The following is a 24318-nucleotide window of genomic DNA, read 5'->3' as shown; positions in this document are numbered from 1 at the left end:
ATAGCTCTATTACAGTACGTTCATGAATTGCTCGATACTTTAGCAGTGGCAAAATGAAGGCACAGATTACAGATGGGAAAATTTCAGAGTACATATAACAATCTTTGATAACTGTAGTTCCTACCAACTGCTGTCCACTACAGTCCTCAGAAGAAAACACAAAAAAAAGAGTGCCAGTCTACAGTGCGGTTTATCACAGGCTGACCTTACTTGTGGCTTCTGTATCTCAGACTGAGAAGCTGATTCTTACCTGTAGCAATTCTTTGGCTGATCCTCTTTTCTCTACATCCATCTCCAAACATCGGTTCAAGAAATCCCGGAATATTGGGGACAGTTTCTCAGGGTTCTGCAGCTCTGGTGTGCCATTAGTTGCTATCAAATATAAAGCCTGTAAAATGAGGACTATTTTATAACCAAACCAAATCTTTAAAAGACGACAAACTGACCTGCCTCACAGCAACCCCTTAGTCTAGATGAGAAAGGGCTCTACAGCCTACTTCTCTTCCTGATGAGATGAAAAACTAAAAATGCCACAATTATAGGCAGTCATGACCTATTCTTGCCAGTGGCAAAATAACATTCAAAATCTTTTTGTAACAGATACCTATCCTGGCAAAGAAAATACCAGACTCTGACACAAGCCTCATTTTTCATAACCTGATGCATTTACTTTCCCTAAACTATCACAGAAGACTGAATTCAAAGTCCAGTGTTTCAGTTACAAGCAGGTAGTCAACGTCTGAACAGAAAAATTCAGGGTAGGGCTGACTGCAAATTCAATACAGCTGCCTTCCTTCTAGAGGAATTTTCTTGCACTGCTGAAGCTTGCTGGTTTTTTAATTTCATTTTATTTTCAATGTAGATACTATTAATGAACAATTACTGAAAACATTCATATGGTTAACACCTGCAAACAGTTCTAGCCACATCTGGGCTTCTTACCCTCAGGGGGTTTTCGTTGAGGTATGGGGGTTCTCCTTCCACCATCTCAATAGCCATGATGCCCAGAGACCAGATATCCACTTTAGGGCCATATGCTTTCCGTGTGACCACTTCAGGAGCCATCCAGTAAGGAGTTCCAACCATAGTGCTGCGCTTGCTCTGCTCTGGGGTGATCTGAGCACAGAAACCAAAGTCGGCTGTAGGATAACAGAATTTTAAAAAGTTAAATTGGTGTACCCCAAGTAAGTGAGCTTCCTAAAAAGACTTCTCTATTACTACACGTATATTTTACTCCTCTACTCTTGGGAGGGGCTTGGGGGTGCCTCCCTCCCCACCCCCCCAATTCTGCATATTACAAAATCCAACGTGCAAGATAGATGCAAAACCTGAACGTGTTTAAGCGGGGCAGAATTCCGTGGAATGAAGATTAGGCTTTTTGTCCTTTGGAAAAGGGACACAAGTATTACCTGTAGAACAACAGTATTTTGCCCAGTCCTTTCTTCAAGAATCGTAGATGGGTAACAGCCAAAAAAAGTAATCAAGCAGAATGCAGAAGGCAAGTGTTCTGTGCATGGTATATTATACGGCCTGAACTAGAAAAAAATGAATCCACAAACCATGGCTTCTGCCCTGCTAAACAGATTTTATTTGTGCAGCTATTGAGTTCAACATTTCACAGCAATTTGGCCATCAAATACAGGTACTACAGCTGACAGACATGGAAACAAGGCTTCAGGTAAGTGAAGTGCTACCCCACTCAGCGGAAGGAACCTGGACAAACAAACCTCTCCACAAGATAACTACCGAAGAGAACAACCACACTCAAGAAAACGAGAAAAGTCACCTATTCCTATAGCCTTCAGGTGCAGCAGCAATGCATGTTCCATCATGTTACTTTATCCAGCTGCAGCACTCCCACTTCCCAGGCATGTAAAGCATCAATAAGAACACAGTTAAGGCAGGAGACAGATATTACCTTATCATTGACACTAAGTTTGAGAGAGAGAGAGAAAGAGAAAGAGAGAATTTAAAATTTCGAGTTGATTTTGAAATTTTTATGCCAAGCAGTGCTAACAAAAGAGCCATAGTCATGAGAGTGCTAGGTTGTACAAAGAGGACAATTCAACAAAGAACTGACTACCCCCACCCTGACTAAAAATGCTGCCTTAAAAGAAAACAAAACAAAAACACAAAAAAAATCCTATAGGAGTCACCGAGTTCCTTGCCAGCACTTCTTGACCTTTATCAAGATGTCACTGTCAACTCAGAGCACAGCTCATTTTAATGAACACACCAGAGAAGCAGAAACAGTGTGTCTCCTGATCTACCAATGAGGTCTTCAGCACCATGCCACTAGCAAGGAGAGAAAAGACAGGCAAGATGCAGAACCCAGTTTCACCAACCAGTAGTCTGTAGGTAGTGGTGACAGGCAGACTAGTATCTCCTACTTCTCCTGTCACCAGTCTCCCAGAAGCCAGACTCCCCCAGAGAAGGGGAAGAGATTGAAAAGAAGATGCCATTTCTTCCACCCTCCACCCTAAACAACTGTGAGAAGCTCTGTAACCACATAGCCAAAGAAAAGCTAGTCTCAGCATTGGTTACAATATCTCCCCTTCATATAGGACATTTTTACAGCTGACTCCTGTTTTCTCCTTTCCTTCCTTCTCATCTTCCCCCAGTCTCCTGGGGCTGGTGCTTCTTTACCTAGGCTGCTGACCCTCTCCATCTGCCACTCTGCTTTACTTTGACAGCTTTTACATTTTTGAGCCTTCTCTAGCTAACTCTTCTCAGCCACATCCTCTACTGTAACTTAGATTCACCCTCTGAATCCAGACAGTTTTGCACAAACACATCACACCCTTAAAAAAATAAAACCTCCTATGCAAGCAAGCAGTGCACCCAACAATGCTGATAAGCAAATCAGGTTGCTCATAATCTTTCTTCACACTCCATCCCATAAACAACGACTGCCAACCATCTAGACTAAGGAATATTGCCAAGATACATTTTCATGGCATTTCAAATTCCTACCCAACTGTGAAAACACCATCCCGTAACTCTTTGGTCACTTTATTCTTTGCACATTCCTACATACCAAGAAGTCAGATAATGCACCTCTCTCTCAACAGTCCTGACAGCTTCGAGCTGTTTCACGTTTTTTTAATGCCACACACATTTACACACACCAGAAACTGACTTACTGTATGCAAGTCCATGCATGCATAACAATTGCCTGAAAAGCAAGTAGTTTCTTTTGTCATTTCATGATTATATTAATGAAAGTGTGTTACACTTTCAGTCCAAGAAAAGGAGGCCCTGTACAGGTGCAGCACAAGGCTAGACTGCAATATCAACTGTTAATAATGTACAGTGTTCTTGTTAGCGGCCTTCAAATGAAAAGGGCAAAACATTAAAAGCAAGTCATGACAACCTGAAGAGACTAACAAAGCAACTGCAGTTAGCAGCAACTTTTCTCTTGCAATCATTTGCATCTTTGCTTCACTGTATGGTGCCAGTTACTTCATGTTTACCAACGTATTCATGTGGCAACAGGTTTGCTTCAACATCCTTCCGGTCTAACACATTCACAGCCTTAGTCTTAGGGTGCTTAGAATTTCAATACCTGCTATCTGCAAACTATACGTTTTAACACAGAATGAATTTCTATTACTTAGAGTCAATAAAAATTCACCTCAGATTTCCTTGCCAACTCTCCTATCAATTTACACTCTCCAAGCCAAAGTTTACTAGGAGAGGGAAAACAGAACATTAGAACAACTGTCTGGTACTCACTTAGTTTAACTGATCCATCCATTCCTAACAGGACATTGTCACTCTTAATGTCTCTGTGGATGACCTGGTTGGCATGTAGGAACTCGAGCGCTTGCAAGCACTGGATAGAAAAAAAAAAAAGAATTCAGCATACGGAAACGCAATTTGTGTATGTGAACACAAATTCAAAAGCAATGTTTACTCCCTCAGCCAGTGCTGAGTGCAAAATATAACAGGTATTATTTAAAATAACCAGCAGAGGAAGCTCTTGTGCTAAACAATAGCCTCCAGATCTCAAGACGACAAAAATCATTTAACCACAGAGTTTCTCTGCTATCTTAGCAAACCCATAAATTAAACTCCTTATGACCCAGACATCACCCAAGATGCTCTCAAACATCCCAGATATTAACTTTGGTACATCCCACAAATTCTACAGAGGAACCATAAAGGATTAAGTGAGAGCTTTTTAGCCTGAACTCTCACCAAGAGAAATCAGTGAGACTTCATTCTCAACATGCATGCAACTTCTCCTAACAGCAAAGGCTATAAAACATCTTCATTATGAAAGTCGGTAATACTGGTTTTGTGTTGTTTAGATTAACACCTTTCACACTAAGTTTCTGCCTAAAAATGTAATGAAATTTCCTTTAGCTATTTGAGAATAAAAGACAAAAACATTGTAAGATTTTTCTCTTTTAATATAAGAAGAACATTTACCCTTTGCAACTTGCCATGGATGTAGTGCCCAGTGAGTTTTTTGCATCTTCGTTTGCTTTAGCAAAAAGTGGCACTGATTTGCAGAATGAAGCGTATCCAACATACTGGGCATCAGAGTTTTGACGAAGTACAATAGTTTGATATCAGAGACTTTTTCCTCAGAAAAGTTAATTACTGTTACAGTAAAAAGTTACTTTCAGTTCTCTGCTTCCAGCTCTGGTTTCTCTGGAAACCATTACCTGTCCATACATGTTAACGTACAAGTTTGCTTTCCATCCCTTCCCTTTCAGTGAGTCATCAAAAGCTGATGTCATGTTGATGTAGACAAGTGGGGCTTTTAAAAGCCTAAGTTTCTCCTGCACAGCCCATAATACAATTACTACTTCTGCCGTAATAAATCGAGGCTCAGCTGGATGCTGGCACTCTGATTCAGGGCAGAAACCACCAGTAAGTTGTGAGATAAGCTATTTTTAACTCTTCCACTTGAATTCTCGCTGCAATCTTAAAACTATTCCAACTACAATCTTCTGCAATTGTAATATTGATTTCTGCTCTCAGTATCATTCATTATTCCTAACCCAATGGCTCCAACAGCAATTAGTCCTAGCCTAAGTGTACTTATAAAACCTAGGGGAATAGAGCGCACCTTCGTTCCTCTACGCATCAACTATAATACTCACCTCTCTGCAAACAGCAGCAATCTGTGCTTCATCCATGCATGTTTCTGTGACCACATCTGTCAGCGAGCCTCCAGCTAGATACTCCATGACCACAAACAATTCATCTCCCACGAGGTAACTACAAACAGAAGATGAAAAGAAGGCCCATTTGCCATCAAGAGACCAGGAACTGAAAAATGACTGATGAAGGCTGGTCAATGAAATGATTCATAAGCACTTCAAGACAAATAATAAAGGAAGTTAATATCTGGAAGTTACCCTGAAATGTAAATGCTGGCAATAAAAGCTGCATGCTTACTACCTAAATGGGGTGGATAACACCCTACCTATCTCATGCACAACAGAAGCATTGATCCAGCTGTGCTCTTGTCCACCACTGATCCCCAACTACATGTAGCACTGCATTCATGACAGAAGAAGCCTTCATACTGAATCATCAATACCATTCCCTAATACAAATTACTTTTTTTTTAGATGACAATCTAAATACAGTCTCATTTGCTTATAAGACCCTTAGGTACAGGAAGTCTGGGTCTGTGTATCAAGTTATAAACTCTTGAGACCCTTGGGGATGAAGGAATCAGCCAGCTGTCTGCATTTACCTGTCCAGGAAGTTGACTATGTTGGGGTTCTTTAGCTCCTTCATTACCAAGATCTCATTAATGATCAACTCCTTCTTGGGCTGTTTCTGCAGGTTTATCTGTTTAATAGCAACCTGAATAGGACAAAATAAAACAGCAATCACTCAAACCTGAGTATCAAAACCTTTCAGTCATTCTTAATACAGTGAAAAGTTAGAAGAAATTCTGTAACGGGATTCAAGGAGTTTAGCACAGCTTGCAGCTGGCAAGCTATTTGTTAGCATACAACTTAAAAAGAATGCAACTTGATGAGCATACAACTTGCACCCATAGCCAACACCATCCTCTTGCAGCTTAAGGTCCACAAACAATAACAAAGGCCAGAACAGGCAGCAAAGGAAAAGATACTCGCTCAATACCATATCAACAGGCCTAAAACAGAAGAGAATCGTGTAGCAACTAAGAGAGAAAGTATAAGCCTTCCAATGTAAGCAAAGGCAATTTGGTTTTCTATATTCTGACCAAAGTAGTGTTTGGGTATAAGGAATGCTGGGAGGCAGAAGGAATTGCTTGCAAAGCAATTAAGCCAATGAACTATCCCAGAGAGAGAAGTGAAGATAAAGACCTAACTTGTCCAGGAAATAAGCAGACCAGGACAAGTATTCCAAACTTTAAAATGGAGAATAACTGTCCCAGTTACGTTAGCTACAACATTTTGAGGAGGCAATTTGGAGTTTTATAAGATAACCTACCCATGAGTCCAAAACCAGACACAAGAACCAATATAATCTTGTAGAACCGATCGTTATCATATCACCAAGGGAATTAAAAGAAGAGAACTTGTGGCACAGAATCACAAAATAAGTAAGACTGGAGGGGACCTCAGGAGGTCATCTAGTCCAATCCCTTGCTTAAAATATAGCCAATGTGGAGCACTGAGGAAGCCAGAGTACTGCATTCGTGTCATGTATGAAGACTGCAAGCAATCAACTGTTAGCCCACCTGCCTGACAAGAGGCAGAAGAGGTCTGAGAAAGGAACTGGACTATAAAATTTACTCTGCAGTCAGTAAGAGGACATGAAGTACTGCAGTATGTAGAAAGGAAATTAAGAGACAACATATTGAGATGATGAAAGGCTTGCATTTTATCAAGATGTAGTGCTCCACTACAGTACTGGTAAATGTGGTTACTGTTGAAAGGGCAATTACTTATCAGTGACTTAAGGAGCAGCTACTTGTGGACATTTAAAGGAAAATGAAGGAAATCTGAATTTAAAAAGAAGCAAATAGTTCCTAAAGTTTTAGTCCTGGGAACCAAAGCTGACCACCGGCTGACAGGCATGCAAAGAGTATTGCTCATGTCATCAATTTCACCAAGTGGGTTTGGAGACACCAATGAGTAAAAGCAAAGAGCAGGATGTGGAGAAGGCATTCTAACTACAACAAAGAATCATAAGGAGCAAACTGTTTCCATACAAATAGGCGCATCAGTCCCCCCTACTGAGACAGGTCTAGAGAACAAGTGTGCAAAGACAAAACAAAGTTTTATTTCTGAAAATGCAGGACTTCATTGCCCATAACTCTTGAAGGATAAACTGTTTTCAAAACCCATTTCTGGAACAGCTCACTCCCTCTGCTTTTCACTGGAAAGAAAAAACTCTGTTTTTAGCTTTCATCATCTGATTACTACAGAAAAAAGGAACACACTGTTACAAATAACTATGACAAACATTCTTCTGAGAGGTGATAGCAGAGATGGGTGCCACAAAGAAATCTAGTCAAATCATTTCCACCACCTACATTTATAGAAGAACATTTATACAGAAAAAGTATTTTCATCTCTATGAACACAGACATCTTACCTCCTGCCCTGTTGCCACATCAATAGCTGTGAAAACTGTACCTGAAGCCCTGTGAAGAAAAAAAACAAAAACATTACAGCCAGTTGCACCTCTCTGTGTAACAAACATGAACAGACAAATCACAAAAACAAAATTGTGTCAGCTTTTGATGTTGCAAGAGCTTTATCAGAAAGGTGGCTATTAAAAGTAAGCGGCATCATAGATACCAGTCAGTTCACATGCAACTAACTGCAAATACGCTCTCTTCTGACACCAGCTATGCCTCTTGCATTCAGGATGCCTAAGCCCCCAGAGCTTGTGCTGCTTCCTATGATCAGATAAGCTGGTCAGCCCTTTCTGTGGTAGGTATTACTTCTCATTTTCCCCCAGGGGAAGCCGGCCCACAAACACAGAGACCTATTTGGAAAGTATTCGGGAGGAGTTACGCATATATATAATCAAAGCTGGAAAAGCTAGAACTTGTATATACTTTTTTCTCAGAAGGATTCAGAGAACCTCTACAAGAATAACTTAGTCAAGGCAGTATTGTTCACTTAGCACACAGAAAGCCTTCCAACATGCCCTCATGCTATTCAGCAGCCATATTACAAAATGGATAAATGCATCTTACCGGGAGAGGAGAGGACTAGATGCACCCAGAGAGGTTAGAGCCACACTTTCGCATTAAATGCGATCACATCAGCTAGAGATCAGTAAACTGCTTTTAATACTGGCAACTGGGAAAGTTGGGGCGAACACTTACCCCTGCCCAATTTTTTCATATCTGGTGTATTTTTTCTTGGGATCTCCTATGCTCACAATAGTGCCTAAAAAAAACATTAAAAGAGTCAGTCCTGCTGTCTCCCTTTAGTAGGGCTGGCCCAGCCAAGATACCTCCAAGAGTGGGTCAGCTCAAGCAGTAAAGGCTGATACATGAACAGCCAAAGCTTCCTAATTCAGTTCCAGTCACAAATGGCCCAACTTCAATCATTACACTAGGCTATACTCTTAATGAGACAGACCATGCTATTTCCCCTAGTATTTCAATTTAATGATAGTCTTCTCTGTAGCAAACCCAGTATGAGGTTATGACAAATCCATTAGCTTAGCCTAGCCCAGGAACTAGTCAGTTCTGAACTTAAGCACAGGAACTTTAATACGGTGAAAAATTCTCTTCAAGACAATTATGGAACAAGCAACAGCAGAAACTGTTTTGGTTTATTATGGTTGTATTATACATGCAGAACACAACAGAACTTCAAACCAAAAAACCTGTTCCACAATTTTTTACCCAACAGGGCTCTGAAGCACATAAAAATCAGCAGAACTTCTGAATGCAGCTCTCTCAGCTACTGTCTGACACAAAGCCAATCAAGCACAATATTCACATAACCCTTACACAAAAATATGGATGAGGGCAGAAACTTAATATTCCTCCCCCAGTCCTAAAGCCTTTGTTTATCTGAAATAAAAAACACCTACGTAGTTTTTCCATGATCTCTTCATCTGACATTTTGGTCTTCTTTTTCTGCTTATCACCTGATTTCGTCGCACTGTCAACAGAAGTGTCACTGGCTGGTGCAGGGATGGGGTCAATTACAGACCGCGTATAAATCTGTTAAGAGACACCGTTTACCTGAGCATTTTCTTTGCAATCATTGACCTCTAGTTGAAAACAATCACAGTCCTTCAAAGATCCCTAAGCATCATTTTACATAACAGATCGGAGGTGGAAATTAGAACTGAGAAACATTTAAGTCCAGTAAGTCAAAATGCTGGCAACCTTACTGACCTCTGAAAGACAGACGCAGTCACCTCCTGAACAGAGTGGATGCTAGGAGACTAAACCAAACTTCCACAGACAGATGTTCTGTGGATTTTCTAGCTCCTTATTCTTTATAACCCATGTTAGTTAACAGAACAGAAATCACTGTTAATAGTGAGATCAAGTACTACTACAATCTAAAGGAAAAAGATCCATGCTTTGCCATGAAAAGAAGCACGAGACTCTCAGAAATTTCCTAGTTACCCCCAGTTTATGGAATTTTCTTGGAGCTTTATTTCATTTCCTCCTGAGCTGTTCACAGACATATGCAGCTGCTCTAGAAATATGAAACTGTAGTCCTGTCTACATACCTAGAGTGGGCAATTATAAAGCAGTATGACTTGACAAATAAATGCCATTCACATTTGCACTCCTGGAGTGAGAATAAGTGGGCAACAGAGCAGCAAAATATACGTCTACCACAGTCAAACGAATGAGCTGGAATAAGTGGGATTCCTGGGAAATTATTAACAAAGTGTGTAGTTCAGGACAACTACACTAAAACTTAATGAACACCTTCTTAAGCATTTAACTTTCCATGTAATGTTGATGACTTTGTGTGAGAAATAAGCTTTCAAATCTTAAATTTGAATTGTTTTGGGTTTAGGTAGTATATTTGGTGAGGCTATCACACTGCAATCAAATCAAATCAAATATACTTGTATTCCTGTACTGTGCAAAGTTACAGGAACTAGCTATAAGTTTTTTAGGACTAAAAAGCCGCCTCCTCATATGCTGGGTTGAAGGATAAGCATAACTGGATACCTTCAACACGAGCTGACAAAGAAATCATCATTAACTTCAGGATTTCTGATCCAACTGATACCCAGAGATTAGGCATTTTCTTCACAAATTAAGATAAAAACCAGAACTTTTCCCTAAAAACTTACAACACCTCGTTTCACAAATATAAGACTTTGCTGGAAAACAGAAGCAGAAAAATACTGAGAAATGCAGTTCTGTGCTGTAAATTTTACAGCTGCTCACCGATTTTGTGTGATCTGGCCGTGGAGCAATAACAGGAGGAGGAGCTTCTTCATCATCCTCATCATCATCTGCAACAGCTGTTGATGGTTCTGAACCTTTGGCATTGGTCTACATTTTTACCAAAGTTTAAAACAAACAAAATTGTCTCAGACTTTCTTCTTTCTTTTTCCCCACATGAAGATAAAAGAATTCTTACTTATGTCAAAAGGAAAGGATAGGTTGAGTGGTTTACGTGCCCTACTACATTTTATTACAAGACTCAAATACTATTGCTCCAATGAAATATATGCTCGGTTGGCCCCCCGATTTATGTCTTTATTCCACAAAAAATTCTCATTTTGTTTTATACTGCAAGATTCAGTATATAAAAAAAATACAGAAGACCTGAACTTGTATGCACCTAAGAACATACAAAGAATAGTAAACACACTCACCGTTGGTGTTCCTGAAGGGAAACCATCTTTTTCTAAATAGGACAAATAGCAGAATACATAAAGCCATCAGAAAAATAATAAAAAGTGAACTTTACAGAGTAAAGAACACATCTTGGGAGATTTTTTTCATCTCTCAGAAAGCAAGATGCCATGGTCACAAATGAGAGAAACCAGTGTTGTACCGTAAAGCCACGCAGAAGGAAGCTGTGAGTTTCTAAAATCCTCCCCTAAGGGTAGGCAAACCCACTCATTTCCCAACTTGCTTTTCACCTCACTTGAGTACCCCACATAGTTTTCCAAATTGAGCACTGCTTGTCACACTTGTGTTCTGTCTTACTGAGATGTGAAATCAGGATCAAATGAGTATTTCTGTTCCCTTAGCGTTATCTTGAATCAAGGATGAGAGTATTACAAAGCCTTATTACCAAGCTATTTTCAGAAAAAACTTGGAAGAAAACTAGGTAAAATGGCACCTGTTTGTAGGACAGTCATTCTCTCAGCCTCCCCGCATAGCTCCCAATCTAGGAACCACAACTTATTTTGCATCTTTGATGCCACCACATGGTGAGATCAAGTTCACAGATAGCTGTTTCGGCCAAAGACAGGAGGAGCAAGGTCTCCAGCATGAAACCAGTTAATCACAGTCTTAGAGCCCCAGCTTCATAAACACAGCACATTAAATTTAATTTTGGCTGCTATTTTGAATAATCCATTTCTTCCCCCCTCCACTTAAAACAGGAAATAAACTGGACAACGTCAGTTGCCACTAAGTTTTAAATCCTCATTGAAAAGTAGCTTGCCCTTTCAGCATTTGAATCTGATTTACTATTCTGAAAGAGAGTAAGACTGTGTTCCAAATACACAACTCCTCTTCCATATGTCTTACACACACTCGGATCTCACCTGGAGCAGAAAAACTCAGATACTTCTGTTTTGCTGTGTCTTTGGAGTCATAGAATTTCAGCACGTCTAGTACCGCCTGGGGGTTTTTCTTCTGTTCTAGCTTTGTGATATTTGAGGTCTGAAGCAACCGAGCCCATTGCTCTGGCATTCCCTGAAAAAATAAGCTATTTCAAGCATCCTTCTAGTATTTTAAAGAGGTTTTTAAAAACAGAACAAATTTCATTTCTCTGTAAAAAACAGAACACACGCAGCCTTAAACACATGAACCAGCAGGACGGGCTTTTAATATGTCCATAGGTGAAAACACAAATCACTGTACCAACATGCCACCACCTCTTTCAGGTGTATTAAGCCAGATGTGAGGAACAGGAATACAAAAGCACTCAACAGAACCAGTGTTAATTACTAACGAAAGTAAACTGAAGAGGGTTTCTCAGAGAAGGCTGTCCCAGGTGACACAAAAATCACATCTGACACTTAAGCTGCAGAAGTACTAACAGGTCACAATCTCATTACTCTGCATGCTGTACAAATACACAGTAAAACTACTTCTTTGACAAAAAAAACCAAAACAACTTGCACTTTAAACACCACTATGGCTTCACAACAGCACTGACCCACAGCTGTTTTCCGAGCAATTCCAAGGCAGGTATACTTACAGTGAACTCTCCAGTAACAGCATCAAAGCCAACATGAATGGTATGCTCAAAATCTGATGGTGGGGAGATTTCTGGCCTTTCCTTTTCCTTCTTCTTGCTTCCTGAAAAAGACATTCAAAGATCTAATGAGCAAAGATTTAAAGTCCTACTGTCTCCATTTAATATCATCAATCCAAGCATTACAACAGTTAGGATGAATGTAACCATTGTTCTGTTTACTGGATGGAGGTGTTCACATATGCAGCACAGTGATTTAATATTTTCAGGTTGGAATAGACTTCATGTAAGAATCAACAACTTGTTCCATTCAGATCATTTGCACTATGGTAGCCAGCAAATAAGAGCACCAGAATGCAAGGAGTTCTGTTGGGCATATGAAATCTAAACATATGAATGTTCACTATGCAAAAAAGGACATTTTAATATGGATTAAGAACAACACTGAAGACAACTTCAGTTCAACCTCAAGTTCACCCTAAAGACAGTTAAAACTCTCTTGCCTCACTGCTTCAATTCAAGGTAATTAATGCAAACTAGGACTTCCTGTGATGAAGATAAGTGTTTATAGCCCCAGAGCAATTACCTAATTTAAATTAAAAGAGGGAAAAAGAAACCCAACCCACAAGCATAATAAGTACCAGAAGCAGGAACAGATAATGAGACGGACCATGTGCACAATCTAACCTAGATTCTATTAAATTCATAAGATATTTTATAATGCCTGGGGCTTGGGTTTTTTGGCTTTTTATTTCTTCTGACAAAGAGAAAATAAAAAGGAAGACAATTCATAGTTAACTCTAAATATAAAATATACCTTTCTGTTCCCTTTACTAAGAAGAGGTTTGGAGTTAAGTTGGAAGGTTTGAAGAACCTGTTTTCTTGTTCTTCCAAAAAAGCCCAAGCCCTGCTTTCTTTCCCTGCCAGAGCAGAGGAGTGCACTTGCTGTTTCCTCTCCATCAGAAAGATGATGCTCAAGGCCTCATGTCACAGCCCTCTGCTCTACAGCTACAGTGAGCTGTAGAGCATGCCTGACCTGATACCAAGAAAACTGCACGTGTAATCCTGGGAATGCCTCTAGGCTCGCAGAGCATATAGCTGAATCAGCTGCATTTATTTTAGCATGCACGAAGCCAACAACAATGCTATAGGGCTCATAACCACAAAGGAAAGCAGCACACCATTTTGCAATCTAACTTGATTACCATTTTACATTTGTATTTAAAAAAAAAAAAGTTTTTTTCGCTTTGTTTTTAAATCCTCCTTAAAAATAAGAAGTTGCGTAGTTTCAATACAGAAAAAGAGCAGCTAAAACAGCACCCTCTTTATTACTACATAGTAAAAAGTTACTGAGCATGGGCAAGCATAGATCATGCTACTGAGACCCAGCGAACCCTTCTGAAATCCCCTCACACTGGCAGGAGAGGAAGGACGGGGAGCTGAGGACAATACTTACAAACGAAAAGCCATGTGGGCTGCCTCCAGCTGAACAATGCAGTGGAAAGACACAGCTATTATAAACAGGATATATTTAATATGGCTGCACAGGTCAGAGCCAAAAAGAAAACCAACTGTCAAGTATTCTCATTAACATCGTTCAGTCACAGTACAGGAGAAACTTGCTTATGTTAAAACCTTTAAGGAAAGTACTGTTTCTTCCCAATCTCTTGCAGTTGTTTATGTGAAGGTAAGGTGGGGCGGGAAGCTATATTCCTCAGGAAGGTTCCTGCTCCCCAGCACTTGACATCTAGGGAACAGGAGCTGGTGCTCAAATCCTCCAGCATGGGCTGCGCAAATAAACTCACTCCTTCCAAAAATACACGCATCTCAGTTGGCTAGGCAAGGAGACTAAAAATCACTCCTCTGCCCACAGGAACAGCAGATCAGAGCAGCACTTCAAACAAACACAAGCAGCGAGCTTCAGTCAAGAAGCAAGTCCCATGAGTCATGTGTTGGCAGGACATACTCGAGGCTCTGCAAACACGGCCACTGTGGGGCCACACTGCTTTTCAACCTCTGATTATGTTTGCAACACAGTTCTGTATTTAAATAGGAATCCCTTTAATAAAGGGCAACACTTGTTTTAAACTGTGAGTGAATCTAAGACGTGGTCTCTTGGCCCTGCAGAGACAGCAGCACACAGTCCCCCTGTTCCTGGGAAGGGGAAGACACAGGTCCTTGAGACCAATTCTCTGAATCCTTCTATCTGATTAAGAAAGTGCCTCATATAGTTGGGCTCATCTCTTCCCCTAATGAAGCCACACCCTCCTGCATCGCAAACCCAGCCTCAAACATCCCTTGCTCCCCACCAGCATGCAAGCCTGTGGTGTGCTCCAGCCAACCTCCATACACAAAGCAAGAAACACAGATGTTTCTCAACAGCCTGGTCATAATAGGTAGATGACTCCAGGTGGTACACTTTGAGTTACTGAAATGCAGCTGAAACCACACTGAAATCTGCCCTGTGCATGTCACATGCATGAGCCCAGGTCCTGGGCGATGCCCCACAGCCTATCCTTTAATAAGCTCTACTCAAAGACAAACATTTCTTGTTTTAGGGGACTGTTTTAAAGCTTTGCAAAATCACACGCAAGTTCATTTGATTTCAGAAGAAGTCTAGCCAAGGAAATTCATGGCAATTAAGTACTCCAGTAAAAAGATGACTATCACTTCATTTATCCTAAACAGCAGAACTATGGGGGAAAAAACCTCCGTGACTAGGTCATTGAACAATCCCTTCAAAATCTGATTATTTCAGCACAGAACTAGCTTAGGCTTGGGGCAGAAACTCTGCATTTGCTAAACCTCTTCCTCTGCAGTGAGCACCCCAAAGCACATCACCTCCCCAAAGCTATCTCCTAAGCTAGAGAAACCTCCCGAGAGAGGAGCCAGGAAGGGGGCAGAGCTGTGGCAACAGATGTGATGAAGTTGGCCAGGAGTGACCTTGCAAAATCATACAGCCAGAGATCTGCAGAACAAAGCCAAACAATGTTATCTAGGAGCAAGCCTATTCACACTAGCCTTGAACATCTCCTGGTAAGGCATCCCTTCATTTTCTGAAAAGGAGAATTTTGCAATAATTTGTTAACTTTTGCACTGGCTGGAGAAATTTTACTTCATGAAAAAATTTCTAACCCGATTGACAGACTATTTTGCATATAGTCCCAATACATCCTTCCAAGCAGGAAGTTAATATTTCTGTAAAGCTTCCCAGCAGCAGAATTATATATCTATCTATATCTTTAAACGGTATTTCTGGTAAGGGTGTGCCTTATCCATGCTAATGAATAAAACAACTAACATCTCACTATTGTTTTAGTGCCAGAAAGTCACTGTGTCCATTTAATATTCTGCTTACATTTGGCAGCCAGTTTTGCAGTCTTGAGGACCAAATTGGATGTTTACATTATCCTTGCTGCAGGTCAACCAATCGACAAGTTTTTTTCCAAATTAAAAAAAAAAGAGGGAGAGAACTTTAAGATAGTTTCTTTAAGCTAGATAATTCAATTGCCATTTTCCTAACCACATTATCTTGCCATGCAGTGAAGCCTTCGGCTTTTTTTTGGAAGGACATTACTTTAAATACTTTTTAACATCTAGAAAAAAAATAAACTGACACTGTTTTCTCTAAAATGTACTTTTCTCAGCAGAAATTATTTCTCCCATTTTTTAGTTTGCATCACTAGATATCAGTAGATATACAGAAACATGCTAAACAAGTATGCAGATTAATTTCCACAAATTTGGTACACGTCAGTGTTTACAGAGCAGTCTGAATATGCTTAAGCAACGGGACTCCAAAGCAATTTCAGATAAGCCAATATAACTTTAGACAGGTCTTTAACCACCTCCCCAGCCATTTCAGCAACGAACAAACCCGCTGTCAAGATGGAAAGAGGAAACGTCCAAGGAGAAGTAAAGACACTATAAAATGTCACAAAGCTCTCCAGCTGCACTGCAGCCACTTGCATTCATGACTCGTTTCACAACACAAGCAAGTCTTACACAGTATTACTAATTCAGAGCAAGGAAAAAAAAAATCTTCCTTCGTGTGGGGTTTACGTTCTACTTCATTGTATCCGTGTCTATAAAGGGGCCACAAATGCTCTGATGAACGATCAATACAACAGCATAATGAGAAGTGCCATCCCAGCTCCTAAACCGTTCTCCTAGTCTGGGGATGAACGGGTTTGATCCTTCCACCAGGTTTTCTTGCAGCGCTTACCACAACAATTTCTAGGCATTTCCTTCCATGCAGTATTGAAGGGCTAAGCTAGAACCTACTCCAGGCATGTGGCACTAGCATGCCTGCATGACAGCATGACAGCACCTAAATTCACCTCCTTCACCAAACTCAGAGGCCTGGAGTCTCTCTTGGTCTGCTGCCACCAACCTGTAATAGCTTTTCATGTTCTCCTTAACTCCGTAAGGCTCTTAACCATACCAGAAAAAAAAAGACCACCGCTTCTCTTGCTGTAATCCAGCCACAGACAGTTATTTCACAATAAGTGACCTTGTGAAATAACTATTCTGCTTCCAAAAGCTACACTGGCCAAATCTTTCCATCCTCTGGAAAGGAGAACACCCCCACCACTCAGAGCAGAAACTCTGCCAGATCATGGAAAGCCAAATCTTCCGAATACAGGGAAGCCTGCCTCTAGCGTTTGTCTCCAGGGCAAGGCATGGCTGCAGAGGGACTGCTCACACAGCTGAGCAAGAGTAAAAACCAGCCCTGGGGAAAATACTTAGCCAAGAGAATAAATAACTGGAGGAGCAAAGTCTCTTGAAACAGTCAAACCTGTGTCAGCATGACTGAACCAGTCCTGCCCAGCACACCAGCAATGAGGTGCAGGAAGCCAAGAGCAGAACTAGAAGACATGAAGAGCAGCAGGGTCTTCTTCCCCTTGTGCATCTTAATATTAATCACAAAAATGCTAACTGGTGGAGTTTTAATAAGATGCATAGCAGTGTCAGGTCAGGCCTATAAGCCCCTGTGCAATTTTACCATACCAGATGTTAGAAGACATTTCTATCTATGCACTGTTTTGTTGTACATGGATACAGACATCCTGGAGAACCAGGATCAGGGCTCCAGTGCTGTACATACATTCATCATAAAGAAAAGAGGACAGAAACAAAGCACAAATACAGCCTAGTCTCGTTACAGCAATTTTTTCTCAGAAACAACCCTTGTTTACAGCAATCCAAATTTTCCCCCCACTAGTAATTAATCTTAACAGTGCAGTTATACAAACAGAAGGACTTTATTTTTCTCAGTTCTCCTTCATGCACACTGCACCTTCCCCACTATTTCTTTGCTACCTTTTTTTTTCCTCCTCAAAGTACCACATAAATGGTCATCAACATGAAATAAATTCAAAAACAGCTGGATGCTCAGTTTAAAATAGAATTCTGCATTTACCATAGCAAAATGGTAATATGATACCCAGGAATCACAAACATTTATTAGGGTTGTTTGGAAATGCATTGCTTTAAACAGGGCAGCAAACATCAGAAGCAATAGCTGGTGGTTTACCTCAGTGAGCTATTTAATTTTCCTTACTTAGCATTTCATCCTCAAACATCCCAGTGCAAACAGAACATCTCAGCTCATTAAACACACATACCTACCCAGTTTTCAACACTTCCTCTAATCTCCTACATTCGGACAGGATGAACTTAAATGCCTAAAGCACTACCAAGACTTACAAAAGTAAAGGAATAAAAGTAGTAACCTTGGCAAACAGAGGCATCTTACCTTTTTCAGTACTAGAGAATATGGAGATGATTTTATTCCTAGGTTTTCTCTCTTCTGGTACAGAGGGAAGGGGTTTCAAACTGTGGTTGGTAGACAACTGGTCTTTGCCCCCTGAACTGAAGATGGTACTGCTCATCCGGACGGGAGGAGCTGGTGGCTTGTCTTCTAGTTCACCGTTGTCAGACATCGTTCTCAATAGCTAGTGAAAGCACTGAAATAGAAATATTTGTTTTAAGATAGGAAGACAGTATAGAATACATATATGAGGCATTCCTTCTGTTGGCCAACACAGAAAGGAACGCAGCAAGCACTGCACTGGCAGACACTGATGTCTCCTCCAAAGGAAGTGATCCCTTCCTCACTCCTGCTTCTGGGCCGCACATTCATTTGTGCCAGCAGCAGCATTTGTGGGATGGAATGACAAAGTTTTCTAGTGATAAAAATAATTCAGTCAAAAAGAACAGTCAGTTATAATGTGGACTGATTCCCACATCTGGTTCACTCTCTGTTCGCACAAACACTGTGTATGTGAAAAGGACAGTACACATAAGTGCATAAGTACAACTTCTTTTAGGGATACCTCTAGCCCAAAATGCTTCATGTTCTTTTCATGCACCTTTAAAAGTCTTAGATGCTTTCTTTCTTGTCACTTATCAGACAAGGTCTTGGGGAGAAAAGACCAGCTTATGTTTCAAAGTCGTAATTCAGCACGCTGTCCACATTAAGTTATATTAAGAATATATCTACCCAAATTACAGAGCCTACTTTAAAGAACATGGGACTAAGATCCACTGGATACATTCTACTTCTGAATGAGGACTTGCATTGCTTCAGCACTTTGTGCTACACTTTCTCCACTTGTGAATAGAATATATACTACCACCACAATCCTCGTTGAGTCCTCAACAAAAACATGAATGAGATCAGGAACAAATAGCTACTAAAGCTAAAAACACAGCATGATAACCCATAACATCCTGGAGGTTTTACTTTGATCACCAAAAAACAGGCAGCCTCTCTGCTACAGAGTAAATAGCACAAAGAAAGGTTTATAGAAATTACTTCACAATGACAGCTGAATAACAAATATGCCCTTCATTCCTCTATATGCTCAAATGATGAGCTACCTCTTTGGAACAAGAGCCAACACATCTCCTCCATGTTGACCTTCTCCTCTCATGACAGTCTGGGAAATGAATGGCCTACTGGTGTCTATCAGCTGCCCGTATTAGTCCCAAAGCACAACTCAATCCCAGCCACACCACTGGAGCAATTATCATCAGTGCCATTCCAAAACATCAGGATAAGACAGTGCAACCCACTCTCAATCATCACACCTTATTTCCAAGATATAAATATTGTGCTATACAATATCTTGGCACAACGCACACATCTTCCACAACATGGTCTTAGCAGAAGAACTAAAAATGGGTGGACTGCCATTCCCTACCATTGCACTGGGTGAATGCTGCCAGATCCCAATGAAGAAAAACAAAGCAGGCTAGCAGCCTGAATTCATGCAGCACAAGAGCATACTGTTTTATGTCACAACGCTCAACAGAGATTAAAATAAATTATCACCATAAATGCCCATGAAAGCGTATAATTTCTGTACAGATACCTTCCGAGGCACAAGCAGAACAAAGCAGAGTTCTGGCAGTGCAAGTAAAGACTGGACATGTGCTGGTTGCCCCATCTCCTCAGATACTGCTGGGGAACAGCATTCAAAGCTGTGCAACACCCACCTAAACAAACCTGCCTTCGAGCCCTTTGCCTGATGATGGAGTGATAAATAGACCTGCAAGACTTGAACATGTCTGCAGGGATGAAGTTGTGAATCAGACTGAGATTCCTATCTTCCAACAGTATCTAAATTCACTTACTGATTGCTCTTTCAGATGTTGCAAGTTATCTGCAGGATCTTCTATATTTTCCAGTACCTAAACTGCAATATGGGGGAAAAAATTAAGAACTCTGCAATCTAACAGCAGGTCTGAGCAGCCTACCCATAGGGATTTAAATTCCAATAATTTTCCTAACAATACATAGTATTTGCACAAAGTGCATGCCACCAATTTGAGATGTAAAAATTTCTGATCTGAACCACCAAAATCAGATATATGGTATTTGAGACTCCTACTGAAGTTGGGCTTCAAGTGATTGCAGAGCATAATCCTCTTCCCTTATGCTAATCAAATCTCAGAAAAGACTAGGATATAGGGTCCTTAGCTATCCAAATGGAAATAGACATTTAAAAGAAAGCACTCCTCCCTTTGAACAAGGAAATACAATCAGACGGCTAAATAAATCATAACAGATAAAGATGCATATCACAAAACTTTAACACCAAAATGATACACTAGGTGAAGAAAGCAACATCACAAATAGCCTTTTCTATTTTTCTAAAGTAAACCCTATTATTTCCTCCATCTGTGCAGTTCTTTGAGCTGCCTGACATTAGCAAGAGCAGGATGTAAGGATAAACAACTAACCTGCATCTGAAACTGGACAAGAACAGACTTGGCCCTCCAAGCCCATACTAATTCCCCACACACTCCCTTGGAGAGCCCAGCCACTGAATTAACAATGCTATAATGTGGTATTCAGGTTGCAAACTTAAACATTTACTGCACTTGTGTTTGCATATTTTTAAAATAAATGTCTCACTATAGTAAAAACTCTTACTTTTCAGTGACACAAGCAGCACAAGTCGGCTGATCGCATACTCAGTATTACAGCTTCCTGATTCGAAACAAATTATTCCTTAGGACCTCGCGTGCTCAAGAGAAGAAATGGTTAAGCAACAAGTTGGAAGCATGCATATGGAAATCCAAAACTCATCTATTCCACAAGAAAGTCAGGTGCTTCAAGAAACTGGCATAACAGCGTGTGTGCAGAACCCTCACAGCTGCAGTTCTGATCAGTGTTTCATGTTCAAAATGTTCAGAAACATCCTTGACCTTGCTCCAAGTGGAGTCCAAGAGCCCTACAGGAAGACGACAAGCTGTGGGGCTGGCAGAGCAGACTGGAGTGCCAAGAAGAGCTCGGACATTGGCTTCCCACCTGAGGGACTGGCTCCATAATTTGCAGTTAAACAAAATCCTTCAAGCTTATTAAATCTGGGGTTTAGTAAACCTCAGCTTTTAGAAAAAACTTAAGCAATGTGATTTATTTTAAAACAAAGTAGTGTAATATCTGGGCAGCTGTTCCAAATATTGTTATTAAAATAAAATGCTAGATCCAAAACTATTTTTCAGAAAGGACCATCTCAATGCACAACAGCTTTGAATTCATAGCTTAAAGAAATTACAACAGCTCCACTCACAGCAGATTGCTTCAGGAAACAGAAGTCTGATTCTTCAGTCATCATCAGAAGTTAAAAAATAAAAATCGTTTTGTTAAGGTGCAAATGCAAACAGATAAGCTCTTTCTGGCAGCTGAGTGCAGAAGAAAAGAGCGGTTCCCCTCTCCTTTATCCTTACCCTTGACTTAATTATGCAGGGAAAGCTTCCACAGCGTCAGGAATTACTTTTGAAATTGCTGCAGAGGTTTGGCGTTACGGGCAATGACTGGAGGAGGGGGTGGGGGGGGGCGGGAAGAGGAGTGCAAATACACCCTGAAGCTCCTCTTCTGCTCTCACTCCCCTAAAGAGAAAAAGGAGCCTATTCATTTCACAGCAGCTAGACGTAATCACTCTTGCAGTATCACACACATGGCTGCATTGCTGAATCATGGCTTGGTACAGGGAGTTGCAAGGACCAGGGGAATTTTCATTTTTCCAGTGCCTGCCAGGAATCTGTATACTGGCAAAGGGGATGTCAGGTTCATGTGCCTCTGACAGAATCAGACAACGCAATTAATGGTGGCGGGTTTTTTAAGCTTGGTTGAAAGACATTTACTAAAATGGTTAAGCTTAGTTTGAGCAACCTCATAAAAGTACGCTAAATCTGGAAAAAAATGACAGAAGAAACAAAGGTAATATATGGAAGAGGACATAATCAGGGGAGTAGGATTCACTTCTATCTTTGCCAGTGAAGATAATACCAGTAATAATAACAACATATTCGAGCACATTGGCAACTCCCCCACAATCACTAGTTGTGCTACATTTAATTACGATAAATAGAAAGCAATGGAATGAACCAGAGACAAGCTCTGAAGCTGCAAACAATACTTAACTACAGACTTCAGACAGATTCATTCCCACCACAGGACAGTGCTACAACCCGCTATACTCACAAAAAAAAGACTCCAAAAATGCTAAAAGCTTTTCTCCCAACAGTTCTGGTGCTTACTCCACAAAACATATTCACAGGTACCAGCGCTGGTGACCACAAGGCTCCGATTATCAGTCCTTATCTCCAGTATACAGAGACACTACTCCCAATAGCTGTCCCCACCTTTTGACAGAAGTTTGTTGACCTGCACTAGGGCAGCAAAAATGGCAGTACTCATTTCATGCTTGGCAGCCTTAGACACCATCGTAACGTGAACTGCAGCAACTGAAGAGCAAATGCGCTCTCTCCTCTGGTGCAGAGCCAGCAGCAAGCGGCCAGCCACGGTCTGCGCTGCCCTAAAATCACTCACCACTAACAGCGGGAGACCTGAAGCCAGGTTCCTCAGAAGTGCAACTCTTTCCTTTCCACCTTTGCCCAGTGAGGCTGGGCAAGAAAAGGACAGGGAAGCTCCTTGGGTAGCTCAACCCACCCTCTTCCTCCCAGCCCCTAAGGAGACCTGCAGTGACCGATTTGCACATGTGCTCAGAGTTTCATTTTTACAATGATGATCTGGGAATCAGTTCTGCTGCTCAGTAGCTTTCTTCCTCTTGGAGAAGAAAAGGGCCCAATGCCCTACAGCATACCCAGGTCATGGAAGAGAGACAGCAGTTCCTGTTGTGGCCACTGGCAGGAGAACACCCAGAAACATAACCCTGACAGTGAGTAAAAGCTGGAGAGCAAAGTAAAAATTGGGCAGTGTTTTCAGAAAGCTGATGAATACACATTGCTGCAGCACATTAGTCTGAATGCTCTGGCTTTCACTTGGTTTTTGGGGGTGTTTTTTTTCCCCTCTCAATTCCCCCTTGTGGGAGCATAAAACGGGGCTGCTTCCTGAAGAACTTCCTACATACAGCTCATGTGCCGCCCCTGGCTCCCTCAGCCTCCATCATGAACAGTATCAAGGCTGACACGCACTCCCACCCAGCTATAGAGGTTTGCTCGTTTGGCGGCAGGCTCCACCACAGACGTCCCTCTCTGCCACAGGGCTGCTATTTAGCTCCTCTGACTTATAGAAAAGGACAAACATTTTTCCTCTCAAACTTGTTCGCAGAATCACAGAGGTTGGACGGGACCTCTGGAGATCATCTGTTCAATCCCCATGCTTGAGCAGGTACACCTAGAGCAGGAGGCACAGGACCACATCCAGGTGAGTTTTGAATGTCTCCAGGGAAGGAGACTCCACAAGCTCTCTGGGCAGCCTCTTCCACTGCTCTGTCACCCTCACAGTAAAGAAGTTTTTTCTCATGTTTAAGTGGAACTTCCTGTGTGCTTGTGCCCATTGCCCCTTGTCCTGTCATTGGGCACCACTGAAAAGAGTCTGGCTCCATCCTCTTGACACCCACCCTTCAGATATTTGTAAGCACTGATAAGATCCCCCTCAGTCTTCTCCAGGCTGGACAAACCCAGGTGTCTCAGCCTTTCCTTACAAGGGAGATGCTCCAGTCCCCTGATCACCTTGGTAGCTCTCTGCTGGGCTTGCTCAAGCAGTTCCCTGTCCTTCTTAAACTGGGGGGCCCAGAACTGGACACAGCACTCCCAATGTGGTCTCACTAGGGCAGAGTAGAGGGGGAGGATAACCTCCATCGACCTGCTGGCCACACTGCTTTTTATGCACCCCAGGATGCATAAAAAGCCTTGTGACCTTCCTGGCCACAAGGGCACATTGCTGGCTTGCAGTCAACTTCTTGTCCACCAGCACTCCCAGGTCCTTCTCAAAAGAGCCGCTTTCCAGCAGGTAGCCCCCAGCATGTACCAGTGGACGGGGTTGTTCCTCCCCAGGTGTAGGACCTTGCACTTGCTCTTACTGAATTTCATGGGGTTCCCCTCAGCCCAGCTCTCCAGCTTGTCCAGATCTCGTTGGATGGCAGCACAGCCTTCTGGTGTATCAGCCACTCCTCCCAGCTTGGTATCATCAGTGAACTTGCTGAGGGTAAACTCTATC

At 41.5% G+C, this 24318-nt stretch overlaps 1 protein-coding gene across 2 annotated transcripts in view; it reads right to left on the bottom strand.

Annotated features, from left to right (window-relative positions):
- PAK2 (p21 (RAC1) activated kinase 2) overlaps nt 1–24318 on the bottom strand; it is a 45108-nt gene that overhangs the window by 4046 nt on the left and 16744 nt on the right. For both annotated transcript variants that reach the window (XM_064457084.1, XM_064457085.1), the window contains exons 2-14: nt 18100–18310; nt 12345–12445; nt 11686–11836; nt 10783–10814; nt 10349–10456; nt 9019–9151; nt 8300–8363; nt 7558–7606; nt 5717–5829; nt 5115–5232; nt 3736–3835; nt 943–1139; nt 251–388 (exon numbers count right to left, since the gene is read on the bottom strand). In XM_064457084.1, coding sequence (XP_064313154.1) covers nt 251–388; nt 943–1139; nt 3736–3835; nt 5115–5232; nt 5717–5829; nt 7558–7606; nt 8300–8363; nt 9019–9151; nt 10349–10456; nt 10783–10814; nt 11686–11836; nt 12345–12445; nt 18100–18286 — 1491 coding nt within the window. In that variant the 5' untranslated portion in view covers nt 18287–18310. The remainder of the gene's footprint in view (nt 1–250; nt 389–942; nt 1140–3735; nt 3836–5114; nt 5233–5716; nt 5830–7557; nt 7607–8299; nt 8364–9018; nt 9152–10348; nt 10457–10782; nt 10815–11685; nt 11837–12344; nt 12446–18099; nt 18311–24318) is intronic.

The sequence above is a fragment of the Phalacrocorax carbo genome, chromosome 7, assembly GCF_963921805.1.
Source record: "Phalacrocorax carbo chromosome 7, bPhaCar2.1, whole genome shotgun sequence".
NCBI lineage: Eukaryota > Metazoa > Chordata > Aves > Suliformes > Phalacrocoracidae > Phalacrocorax > Phalacrocorax carbo.
Note: the sequence above shows the minus strand (reverse complement) of the source record. Positions and strands in the feature narration are given on the sequence as shown.